This window comes from Gadus macrocephalus, chromosome 9, assembly GCF_031168955.1.
Source record: "Gadus macrocephalus chromosome 9, ASM3116895v1".
Lineage (NCBI taxonomy): Eukaryota > Metazoa > Chordata > Actinopteri > Gadiformes > Gadidae > Gadus > Gadus macrocephalus.
In genome coordinates this window covers 5,155,635-5,168,551 of record NC_082390.1, presented here as the reverse complement: position 1 = coordinate 5,168,551, position 12,917 = coordinate 5,155,635, and the positions used below count along the sequence as shown (strand labels likewise).

General features: G+C 45.1%; 2 protein-coding genes and 1 non-coding gene across 3 annotated transcripts; 2 read left to right on the top strand and 1 right to left on the bottom strand.

Moving 5' to 3' along the window:
- Window positions 1-1,068: 1,068 nt before the first annotated feature.
- On the top strand, window positions 1,069-3,055 carry LOC132464156 (endonuclease domain-containing 1 protein-like). Its single transcript, XM_060060375.1, has 2 exons — window positions 1,069-1,336; window positions 1,668-3,055. The coding sequence occupies exons 1-2, from the start codon at window positions 1,094-1,096 to the stop codon at window positions 2,229-2,231; spliced, it is 807 nt and encodes a 268-aa protein (XP_059916358.1). The 5' UTR covers window positions 1,069-1,093; the 3' UTR covers window positions 2,232-3,055.
- On the bottom strand, window positions 2,836-11,787 carry pus7 (pseudouridine synthase 7). The gene is made up of 16 exons (XM_060060373.1): window positions 11,437-11,787; window positions 11,010-11,345; window positions 10,834-10,918; window positions 10,191-10,307; window positions 9,720-9,864; window positions 7,583-7,694; window positions 7,139-7,216; window positions 6,882-7,010; window positions 6,454-6,579; window positions 6,066-6,127; window positions 5,791-5,951; window positions 5,340-5,466; window positions 5,074-5,175; window positions 4,589-4,718; window positions 3,823-3,914; window positions 2,836-3,467 (listed from the first exon to the last, which is right to left on the bottom strand). The coding sequence occupies exons 2-16, from the start codon at window positions 11,315-11,317 to the stop codon at window positions 3,331-3,333; spliced, it is 1,911 nt and encodes a 636-aa protein (XP_059916356.1). The 5' UTR covers window positions 11,318-11,345; window positions 11,437-11,787; the 3' UTR covers window positions 2,836-3,330.
- trnat-agu (transfer RNA threonine (anticodon AGU)) lies at window positions 8,934-9,007 on the top strand. Its single transcript has one exon. It is a non-coding gene; the product is annotated as a tRNA-Thr (tRNA).
- Window positions 11,788-12,917: the final 1,130 nt, after the last annotated feature.

Sequence of the window (12,917 nt, the reverse complement as noted above, 5' to 3'; positions counted from 1 at the left end):
TATCGTGGTAATTAATATGACCCATGAAGACACTTAATATCCATAATAGACAGGCAGACGGACAGATGGTTAGTTTCACGGACAGGAAGACTTTGTATGCCGGTCACTTTGAGAGGACATGGGTACAAGCTGATGAGCCCCGTTTGTCAACAGGAAGTGGCTGGTTTCCAGCGAGACAAGGGGTTACCCCAAGATGAACCTGACGTTATTGGAACAGATGTTGTTCTAAAACATTCCACGGTCTTCCCTTACACTGGAGATTGGCGGTAAACACAAACAAGAGTGAAAGGCTAAGTCAATACTGCAGTCTGAAAGAAGGAAAAAGTAGGACCTGGGAAACAATGTTTCTAGCCACGGGTTGTCATGGGAAAGCCTCAGGGAGTGGATGCAGTTAAACAGGAGCCTAGATTGGGTCATCTGGTTTCACAATGGAATTAGGGTTTTATTGCCAGCCCCTTATAATGTACATAGTCACAAACCAATGTGATGTGTTCAACATGAAATTAATGGATTGAATGTGTAGACTTTTGTTGTTGTATACACACAGTAGGCCTATGTACATAATTCTCTCTTGCATACAGAACCCTCTTCATTTATTTATTAGAAGCTTATGATGTACTTCTTGCTGTGTGTGGTTACATTTATGTCTGGAGGTAAATAATCGGTACAATGCCTTCTATTTTAATGCGGTTCCTATATCTCTCAGCTGTAAGTCCAAAAGAGTTTTAATTTAGATATCTGAAGCAGGCCTAAATGAGCGTTCACACCAAAAGCTGTGAACATTAGTTAATGGATGAGGAGTGAAAAGGAGTTCTTTGTTGCGTTGCCCTTAAAGAAATATGAACTCAGCATTTTCTTTCACGGATATCGACCACAGACAGTTACAGCAGTAACACTAAAAAGTTACAAAGAATAAGATAAGAATTTGCATACATACAGAGATACTGCCCGTGGCATGGCGCAAGTTCCACAGAAAGAAACCATCCAGAGATACTATTGCTTAATTCTTCACACCGTTGGGGGTACAAAATAAACCGTTATGGAAAAGCCCTCTGTGGCTCCAACGCTCATCGTTCTTCTCGTCTGGGTGACGATGACACAAGGGGACCTTCAGGAAAGGCTAGTCCCTGCCTGCCGTAAGTTTCTGTACATGAGCACGCTGCCACAGGGAAACCAAGGCCCGCAGCTGGAGCTGATCTGCCAGTACTACAATGGGAAGGCCCGCTTTGTGACTCTGTACGACACGCTCCACCGGATCCCTGTCTATTCTGCCTACACCTTCAAGCGCTCCGACGGTTCCCGGAAGGTCGACGTTCCTTGGATGTATGAGCCACAGGTGGTGTATTGGAGATTTTTTCCTTTCAGTAGTTTGCTTCTCAAAACAGAAAAATACATTATGTAACTATTAGTGTATATATACACACATATACAGTATATATATGTTTTAGTATATGATAATATACTGATTATTTTTGTGTACCTTTGTGAAATAGTTTGATCATTCAGTGAACCTGTTGCCCATCATGACTAAATCTCATTCTAAAACGGCCTCAACCGACACAATAACTTTACAACCATGGACTTTATTAGGATGTCATTACGGCATCCGTAAACCAAGTGTTTGAAAACAGGTCAACTTTCCCAAACGTAACGGCGTCTCCCCTCAGCTTTCCATAGCCATGGGTTCACGGGACATGGAGCAGTTCCCTCAGAGGGACCTCCACCGGAGCGCTGAGGACGCCCAGGCGGTGCTGGAAGACTACCGGGACACCGTGGACATCGTGCGTGGCCAGCTCAACCCGGACCAGCACCAGAGCGAATTCGACGACCAGGCGGCGACCTACACCATGACCAACGTGGTCCCGCTGATCAAGGAGTTCAGCGAGGGACCCTGGGCGGCGCAGGAGAAGGTCACGCGCCAGCGACTCAACAACTACTGCCGGGGCACAGCGTACGTCGTGACCGGAGTGTTGACCTCCGGAAGGGCCCTGCGTCGCTTCGACGCCGACCGCGTGGCCGTTCCCGACTACGTGTGGTCGGCGTACTGCTGCGACGACTATGACTGCAACGCGCCGTACCACGAGTTCTCCCGGTTCCCCGCGTTCGCCTCTCTGGGGCGCAACAGAAGGCTGGACAATACGGTGGAGGAGACGTCCGTCCAGCAGTTGGAGGACTTCATCAAGAGAGCGACTGGCAAGACGGTCAATATTTTTTATAAGGATTGTAAATGATGGAGCTTGCAATTCTGTTACATCTCTAATATTCACACTAAATAATTATACACTGTAATTAACTGCAATGCCATAATTGGCTACTGCTTCACAACTGGTGTTATCCAGTTTATGGCATGGTTTACTTACAGTAGTAGGGCTGCATGTAATACCAAATATAGAAGAATAGTTTGACATTGTGTCGTCCCACCCACTGCCCGACTCAGCCCTTGTCTTACACTGGAGTACAGAGGAAGGAGAGGAACACAACTTGTATCATCTCCTGTATTTACAATTCAGTCATGTGTGTGTGGACTATGTTTTATTTATTCCCCCCCCCCACCTTCTAAGTGTAACATATAGTTATATAACTCTGTATAGACAATTGAGTTGGATGAATCTTCTTTACCTCCTTTCTGTAAGGATGTTGACATGTTAGCCTATTTGCACAGGATGTGGCCAGTCAACAGAACCATCTAGCACCACTAGGGGGAGCTCACCCAGCATTATGTCGTAGTTCTAAAAATTAATCACCATTTTTATTGTATGAAATTAACCAAATTGTGAAGAAATATGTCAGGGCAATCACCATGAATAAATAAATAAATGTCAATCTCACTCTTAGTACCTCATTCAACATTTAATAAACTCTCCAATCCAGGCAAATCAATTTACAATCATAAAAAGATTTCTATACAAGTAGCGCACATGATATCCTGTGCAGTATGACGTATTTATATTTGAATGAATTTAACTTTTTCAAAAAAGGACCAAGTGTCAATCAAGTAATGCCTAAGAGCATGTAGCCCAAATAAAAAACACAATTAGAAAGCAAAGAGTTAAAACTGCCGGATGAAAAAGAAAAAAGGAGTTGAATAAATTGCTGCTTAGTCGTCTTGTTGAATAGAATCACAGAAAATTACTTAAAAAAGGGGGGACTTAAGTTCACATAGAACCCCCCCACACACACACACACACACACACACACACACACACACACACACACACACACACACACACACACACACACACACACACACACACTCACGTCAGTAAGTCGCCACAGTGCCCGGCTGCAGGACAGCTTGTAACAGCGGTCCAGTTCCTCTCGTCCTGGAGGTCAGTTGAACCACGTGGTGTTGAGCTGGGTCTGGTTCTTGATGCTGGTGTCCATCTTGAGCACCTCCCGGATCGCCATGGTAGCGTAGGTGGAGGGGGGGAGGGAGAACTCCATGCGCAGGGCTCGGTACTTGCCCTCTGTTAGGGTGGGGTCAGAAAAACAAACAATTAGGCCAAATAATGAATGAACGAATAATGCATGTAGTGAATAATGTTTATCAATGGAGGACTTTCAGCTGTGGTCAAAGGGTTAGGGACAGTATTTATTTATGCGCTTAAATGTTTTCTCCTTGGTCAAATGAAACATCTTTCACAGCTGTGAGGCAACAGGGGAGATGAATGAAGGCGTGACTATAATTTTCAGTAAAAAAAACCTTAGAAAAGGATGGATCATTGATCCCTACGTTCCTATCCTATATCCATGATTCCCCAGGACTAGTGAACATCCTAGGTGTAGCTCTGGGAAGCACACGACAAACCACAGTTGACCTACCGGTGTTGAACACTGGGCCCGGTTTGTCCTCAAGCTTCTCCACGTCCGTGTGCACCAGGGAGACTCTGGGGTCATCATACTGGATCACCTGCCTGGTATGGAGGAACAGACAGACACACTTTATATACACACACACTACACTGGAATATAACTAACCAGACCTCAACCTTACTGGACCATAAACGGGTCCAGTTTTTTTTTATAGTTGCCTCCTTCTGACCCAGCTTTGGCAATATAAAACTAAGAGCAGGAATGTTAAAGACAAATAAAATGATAAGGGAACAAGGAGAGACCCAGGTGCATAGAGTATGGATGATAAGTGTAACAGAAGGGGGTAGTGTAGTTAAATATTACTATGATGATCAGGTACTTTCTGTGTTACAAACATAGCTGTAGCAGAGTAAACTCATAAATAAGATGCATAACCCTTATCTTCTAAATGAGCTGCATCTGAATTTGGTTGATTTTGAAGCGTCTGCTCAAATTACAATCATCATTCAAGCAGATGTTTTTAAGTGTTAGCAATATTAAGTCTGAGTAGAATCAAAATAGAGCATCCAAATCAGAGTAGCTCCAAAAAGAAACAGTTTAGTGCTGCACCTTGAGCACAGAGTAGCGATAAGAATCACAAATACAAGATTAGCATTTTCATCTATTTTCTTTTCTTATGACTGAAACGGTAACAGTCTGTGAGACCAGAGAGCAGGTGAAGCGAGGGTGGGCTTGTTTAATAATGCATCTGGGGAGTGGGGCGGGGCTTACTGACCAGCTGACGTCACTGGGCCGGATGACCACGCGTCTGTAGGCCCCGGCCAGCGAGTAGTCCTTCACCTTGTGCCTCATGGTGTCGATGTCTAGGCCGTCGGCCGTCAGCATCTCCCTGTAGCCTTTCCCCACTGTCACACAACCAGGGCCTCAGCAACTCGTTCACAACATGCACTTTGTACACTTTGCAAGATCATCTTTGCTGCTTGAAAACATTCATTTTAGTGGAATTTCAATTTTTGTTTTTATAAGCACTGGTCGTCCTTTTTAGAAGCTAAAATCCTTTTGTTAAAATGTAAGCAGAAAACGGTTTGCCAACACTTGGATGGGGCAATATTTTGAATCTACCTTTTTATTAAAGCGAAGATAACACCAAGGTTTACTTCAGACGGAAGGATTGGAAATATCCAAAACAATATCATATCCTCAGTATAGCATTATGTCCCGAGTTTAGCAATATGTCCTGCGTCTCTACAGAGATCTTACCATGGTGGGAGGGGTAGATGACGTCATAGCCAGGCAGAGGCATGACAATATCATGGATAGAGAGGCCCTTTGCTTCCTCTGCAGATAACATGTGTGCTGTGCCTATAGACACAAGAGAAGTAATAGCAAGTATTCAGGATTAGTGTTTAATCTGAACTGAAGACGGAGTCCACATTGAGTTTTCCCAACCGGCTAGCGTGTAGAACCAAGATGGCCGCTAGGCGACCAAGGCCCATGACGAGGAAGCCGATCCGAGCAGTGCTTACCTCCTTTCAGCACCAGGTCGCCCTCCACCGCATTCAGGCCGAAGGCCTCGATCCTGCGGCTCACCATGGTGTTCCACACCACGCTCTGGTAGCTGTGGATGTACATCAGGCGGTTGTTACGCGGGATCTGGAGAGACAAATATAAAAAAAAAACACATCGGTTACTGAGAATCCAGGAGAACAACGCTTCAAAACACTTCATCTGGAAAGATCTTATTGTAAAGGGAACAAAGCTAATCTCAAAAACGTTTTAACCGTTGTATGCTTATCCCGTTTGCATTGCCACATATTTAGCTCCAACCAGTTGCACAATACATCTCATAACACAAAGACGGATATCTATTACAGAGCGAGTGATCAGAGATCACTTGGTCCAGAGGGCGGGCCGGCTCTGAGAGGGGCTGTTGCGAGTCCTTTTGCCACGCGGTTCAGGACCTAATTGAAGACCCACCAGGCCGAAAGCGGTGACGACGTTCTTCTTGCCGTACATGCAGAGGCCCCGCAGGAGCTGGCCCTCCACGCAGCGCTTGACCGGCAGCTTCTTCAGGGCGGCCTCCGGGTCCTGGGACTTGGCCCACTCCTCCCGGCAGCGCACCAGATAGCCTTTCTCCGCTGGAGATGGGGGCGGGGAAAGAGTGTTAAGGACTACATCCACGTTTACTGCACGACGGAAGGGACATCCCTTCCTCCCCCCTTTCTTCCCTCCCTCCCTCCCTTCCCAGTTACCTCCCGGTCTCGGCTTCAGGATCAGGTCAACCACCTCGCTCCAGTCATTCCTCAGGATGGCCCTGGAGAGATAAACAAGTCCACAGTGAACAATTTGGCCTCACAATAAACAATAAAGCGTTACACAATGTAGTAAAAATTACACGTAACACACACTTCTCCCATGAACAGAAACAAAGCATACGAAGCAAGTGTTCTTCAGATACGTTTTGTCCACGTATGTGGACAAAACGTATCTGAAGAACACTTGCTTCGCGGGGCAGAAGACATGGACATCGTGCAGAATCACGGAAATAAATAGCCCATCAATAGGTGCAGGTTTGGCTTTAGAATGTGCCATGGACTGCGAGGCACAAAACACCTCAGTTTGACCGGGGGGGGCTCTTACTTTCCAACCTGGTAGGTGGGCACGGCGGTGGTGCCGAAGCGCTGCATGCCGTAGTAGTTGATGAAGCCCGTCTCCTTCAGGGACTTCAGGGCCTGCTCCACCTGCTCTTGGCTTCCCGAGATGTTCCTGATTGTCACGACACAATACGGAGGTTTTACACTCCATCCGTTCTGAACAGTGGGATACACTACAGCAGGGGTGCCCAACCTTTTTTGACCCAAGATCTACTTTTCAAGTAGCCAACCTCCCGAGATCTACCAGCAAACCTACCTTCAAGCGGGGGGGGGGGGGGGGGGGGGGGGGGTGTTCACTTCCCATCTGAAGTGAACACCCTCATGAGAAAAGCCCTGCTATCCACCAACTATTCAAGGTCACCAACACCCTGGTAAAGGTCATAGCCCCGACACAACCGGCCTGTCTGCACCGACCTGAGGACCACGGTGAAGTGATTGCCCTGGAGCTCCCCGAGCTTCAGGGGATGGTTCTTGTAGCAGAAGTTCCCCAGCTTGAAGTTATTCAGGCACTTGTTGAGGTGAGACAGTCGCTCTGCAGTGATCCTGTGGAAGGAGATGGATGGTTACCTTGTGCCGTGGAAAGTCAAGTCAAATCATTACAATTATCACACCACCAATAACGTACAAAGAGGGCGGGAGCGTTGTGGTCCTGTATAGATCTAAAGACTCACCTGAGAACGGCGATCTCTTGTACGGTGATGGCCCGCTTGTCCTTGGTTCCCATGTAGGAGAAGACATTCGGTCTGAGCCTGGAAAGACAAGCATGCTTAGGAACACGTTCTTGATCCATTTTGTGCACTTTTTAAAAAGGGGGACAAGGATCTCCACTAAACTGACTCGACAAGGATAAGGTTCAGCTCCGACAAATTAATAGAATACAATGGATATTGGATGTTTATCCATCTCCTCTATAAGTTTTTTTTTTTTATTAAAGTCATTTCCCATAAGCCCCATAGCCCATCTTTTTAAAAACACCTTTGGTTACAGGACCATAAAACCTTGTTTTGCTAAATAAATGCAGGGAAAACCAACATGAGTTGTAAGGAATAGTTTCCTTTTTCAGATCGTGTGTTGAAGGATTAATGAAGTGCAGTGGGGGGCGGGGGTGTCCACACCTGAGGAACTTGGAGAGAACGTTGATGGAATCCATAGTATCCTTGTTCTCCTTGTAGAGCACGAAGTGGCAGAAAGCGCCGCGGTTTTTGGGCCAGGAGTGTTTCCGCGGTGCTTTTAATGGAGACAAAACAACAGGTTATCAAAAGGTCAGAGCACAGAACCTTTTAGAATGCAACATAAATGAACTGCCACTTGACTGTAGTTGCATTAGGCTGCTACCGTCCCGGATACAACCAATATTGGAAACAAAATAACTTCTTAACCACATTGATTAAAAGCAGTACAGCGTACCCAAGCACACGGCACGCTTTTAAGGAAAAGCGTTTAAACCTATGTCCATTCTGACTCCCAATATGATTTTCACCCGTTGTTTGAAAGTCATTATTTAAAAAGAAAACCGCTTCCTTTGTGCCGAGTGGACATCAAGTTCTTACCTGCTGTGGCTCTGACCTCTGCCCCCCACCAGGGAACAGCAAGGGGATGACAGAAACACGTTACTAAATAAAAGCTGCTCACACATTTCTGTCTGCGTTGGAGGGGGGCAGGCCGTCGAGAATGAGATGGGCGTGCAAGGGCTGGCGTGGCAGTGGTTGGTCTCAGAATACACAACTCGGGGTGGGTGATGAAGTCATATGAGGTGCAGCACTTTAACCCAGGTCAATGAAAAAAATCCTCTGCAGGAATAATTATGTTCTAACCATACTAATAATTGTGTTTACTTTCCATGCTAAAAACTTGACAATTTGAATTTTGTAACAAACCATGGATACCACTGATTCCAAGTAATTTCAACACTATTCTAAGGGGCATAGCAATGTCGAATCTATCAAGGCACACGGTTTTGTTATTAATTTCCATTAAAGTTTATACTCTGTGGCCCGAAATCTTCAAACTTGTGGCTCAAAGGTATTGCAGTCGAAGGTGGAGGACATTTGAACCACTGCAAGACATGTAAGCGCTTGGCTTGACACCAAATCGAGCTTTCCAATGAGAATCCTGATCCAAATCACTGCAACATGCAGGTATGTCATGAGACACATGGTCCTCTTCTGCATGCATGGCATGGTCTTTTGCTAGAGGTGCCCGTGATGACAACATGCACGAGGGCAGAGAAAGCCAAGCTACACGTTCAAGAACATGCACCAAAACACCAGGAAACGACAGGAAATAGTTATCAAATCTGACATGGACAGGTTTTTCCATTGTAGAAAAGCTATAAAAATCATTTTTTTTTTTAAATTATTATTATTATTTTTAAAGTCTAACTTTGAAGCTAAATCTCAGAAGTGTTGCAGACATTCAAATGTAGGAGTATCGGTGGCAATATTCCATTACACTTTAACTCCTACCGGCGCCGTGGCTTAGATGGTTAAAGCGCCTGTCTAGTAAACAGGAGATCCTGGGTTCGAATCCCAGCGGGGCCTTTTGGGCATCGACGACCCGGCTCAACGCAGATAATGAGACCGATTGAAACAAACAATAGCGAATAAGTCTGATATTTAAACTATATTGTGCATTCTTTCATATCGGCATATAGGAGTTTCAGTCGTGGATTTTTTTTTACGATTATTTTGAAATGTCATAGGAATAAAACCATAGGCCTAAACACTTCACACAGCCATAAAAAGCATTTCTTTTAGTGAACATTTTGTACTGGAGATGTAGGTTGTTTGCAAATTTGAGAAGGATAGGCCTAATTAATCGTTTAATTTTACTTAAAATTGTGAACATAAAAATTTGTTTGTGGATATTTGTAAAGATTTGCTTTTGCACATGAACGTGTAGCTATGTGGTACCCGATACATTTATAAAATCAATACACAGGCCTACAATAGAGTTCAAGTTTCTCCACTCAAGAGGTGTAAATTGTGTGCGGCAATGAATTAACCTTTATCTTTAGCGAGTGGTATAACCCACTGCTGCCTAAATCCTTCTACTTTATTCTACTTCATTTTGAAATTGTTAACATTTTCACCGTCAAAGTTCTGCGTCGATATTCCCCTTCATTCTCTATACATGCCATCTGAAATGCCAACATACCCATCCATACCACTGACACCAGCTAGCCCGTTACCCTTTCCAGAGGCCTAGTGGATGTCCATTCACGTGGACCCTACTCCTGACCGGTCTATTTACCTGCCAGGGCCTTCTTGCCCGCGGCATGGTAGGCCACGATGAACTTGTGAGTGTCCCGCTCCTCAGTCTTTGTCTCCAGACCGGGGAACTGGGTCTTGATGGCCTTGTGGATCTGGGTCCGCTTCTCTTTGGTGTCGTCCACGACCTACCGATGACAGGAGACACACCGGCTTCTCATTCTCTTACCCCAGAAAACAGTTTAGCCAAATAAAAAAATGGGCGAAATGAAAAAAAATTGATCATCTTGATGAACCGCATGAAACCTGGCCACCAGTATGTTAGAAAATCTCTCAAATGTACATCCACCTGTGGAAATAGGGCACCCTTGTTGCCAAACACACACACACACACACACACACACACACACACACACACACACACACACACACACACACACACACACACACACACACACACACACACACACACACACACACACACACACACACACACACACACACACACACACACCTCTATGGAGACGTCGCCCTCCTTGTTCTTAAACAGCTGCAGTTCCCCCAGCTCCTTCTTCTGCTCCTCGGTCAGGACGTCAGGGTCTTCTGCTGCGGGCTCAGGCTCTGGGGCCTCCTACAACACAACCCGTCTGTGAGCATCCTGCATCGTTTCATCTGGGCCTGCACTTAATCACTCACTCCAGATGTGGTCGAGGGATACATCCATCTTAAAGGGCCGGTGTGTCCATGACTTGCAACTTACTTTTATGAAATACTGCACACTCAATACATAGATACAATAACAACATGCATATATATTATGGAGGTGTAAGTAGTGCTTTGGAGTTGCACATTTACTATAAATGTGACTAGTGTTTGGTTGGGCAATACATTGCTGCTCCAGTTTGATATCTAAAAATAATGGAAGGAGTCTTTGTAAGTATGTCATTCATTTGAAGACAACTGTTGATCCGACCATCAACCTCACTCTTCGCGAGTATGTTGCCGTGGACAAATGGAGGCACAGTGTAGAGTGCAGGTTGTTTTGTTGAGCGATTCACAAAAAAGCTGCAAGCAGCAATACCAGAGACCAGGCAATCAGCTTGTTCCGAACATTTCGAATGGGCACTGCACTAGTTAGTTCAAAAGTGACACCTCACCTCTTCCTCTGGAGGAATGGATAGGTCATCCAACTGCACAGTCTTGCCTTCTCTGTTGATCTCATGAACAACAAAGTCAGAATATCTAAAACACAAAAAGCATGATTAGGTTAGGTATTTCAATGGTTTAACATAACTACATAACTACATACTTTTAACTTCTGGTTAGATCTTACCTCTCCTTCAGAATACCAGAGAATCCCTTATGCTCGCTGATGAACTTGAGAATTCCAACATCCAACTCCGTCAGCCCATGTTTCATCATGTCCGCAAAGGTCTCTCCATCCTCCTCCTCCTCCTCCCCATCTTTGGGCATTTCCTCCTCCTCATCCTCATCATCTTTGACTGGGTGTTTGGATTTGCCTCCATTATTATCATTAACCCTGGGTTTCTTCGAAGGCACAGCCTCCCCCTTCTCCTCCTCGGGACAGACGCGCTTTTCACCTCCTAGGACAGGGACCAGTGCGGGTTCCGTTTCTTCCATGGTCACCCAAGGTAACAAACCAGTCAACCTACTAAAATAAACGACGGTAAAAGTTTGATCGTTGTAGCGACAGCATACTATGAGGCTGAAACACAGCCATATTGTTGGCAAACACTTACCGTTATAGAAATTAAAAACACAGGCTCGGATTCAGAAGGAGGAAAAGTGTTCTTCCCGAAAAAGAACGGCCGTTGCAAATCCAGCGATTGATTGAGAACTACAAAACAAGGGTTAACGGATATAGAAAAACATTAACGCTGTTGTCAAAGCGTCAGTCACGCAGTTCAACGTGTGGTGTCAACAACGCACCGGGCCAAGCTAACGAGCTAAATTGAATATCGCAAGCAGAAAAGTGTAGTCAATCGTAAGTGCATATAAAATATGCATGAGCGGCTTGTATTTGATAGCATACCATCTACCTACTTGTGGCGGATTTCAGAGTAGTGCGCACAGTGAACGGAGCCAGATTTCCCTTGCACGTGTACGATTAATTCCGGAAACAGATCAGATCCCGCCCTAAATCCCGCCCTCTACAAGGCTGCCAATCAAATTGCAGCACCGTCTAGCAGTTTCACCAATGTTTGGGACCATGCTAGCCTTATGAAATACTTACCGAGTATCTTTTGTATGATATCTAAAATAAAAAAATGAAGTGGCGTGTAAAAATTGGTTTATAAATTATCGATGCACATAGACCTGCGATTTGTTGATGCAGCCCTTGGAACAGAAAAGTCGGTTCTAAAATTGTAGCCTACTCCCTAATTGAATAAGTAGGACTGTTAGCGGTCGCTCTTCTACCGGCGCCGTGGCTTAGATGGTTAAAGCGCCTGTCTAGTAACAGGAGATCCTGGGTTCGAATCCCAGCGGGGCCTTTGGCATCAACAACCGTCTCACCGTAGATAAAAATACCTATTGAAACAAACCATTGCGAAGAAGTCCGATATGTAAACTATGCCGTGCATTCTTCTTTGATTTATGCATTTAGCAGAGTCGGTCGTGGTTTTCTGAAGATTATTTTGAAACGTCATGGCAATACAGCATAGGCCTAAACACATTACACAGCCCTACAAAGTGTTTCATTTAGTAAACATTTTGTATTGGAAATGCAGGTTGTGCTGAATACAGGAGGATAGGCCTAATTAATCGTTTCAGTTTATGTACAATTAAAAAAGTAGTTTGTGGATATTTGTATAGATTTCATTTTGCACATAAATGCGTAGACATACCCAATACATTAACAAAAGCAATACATTGACCTACATGGCGTTCAAGTTTCTCCACTCAATATGCGTAAATTATGCCATGAATAAACGTTTTTCTCTCTTCTGGCGATAGAGGGAGTGCGCGTCCTTGCAAAGACAGGAGAGTGCGTGTGCGTGTTTTTCTGTGTCTCTCTGTGTGTGCGTATAGTAGCAGATTATAGTAGAGTAGAGCGGGAAAGAGAGAGAGAGAGAGAGAGAGAGAGAGAGCGAGAGAGAGAGAGAGAGAGAGAGAGAGAGAGAGAGAGAGAGAGAGAGAGAGAGAGAGAGAGAGAGAGAGGGGGGGAGAGGGAGAGAGAACCCGGCTCCCTCCGCTGAGCCACCCGCTCCGACTGAAGGGA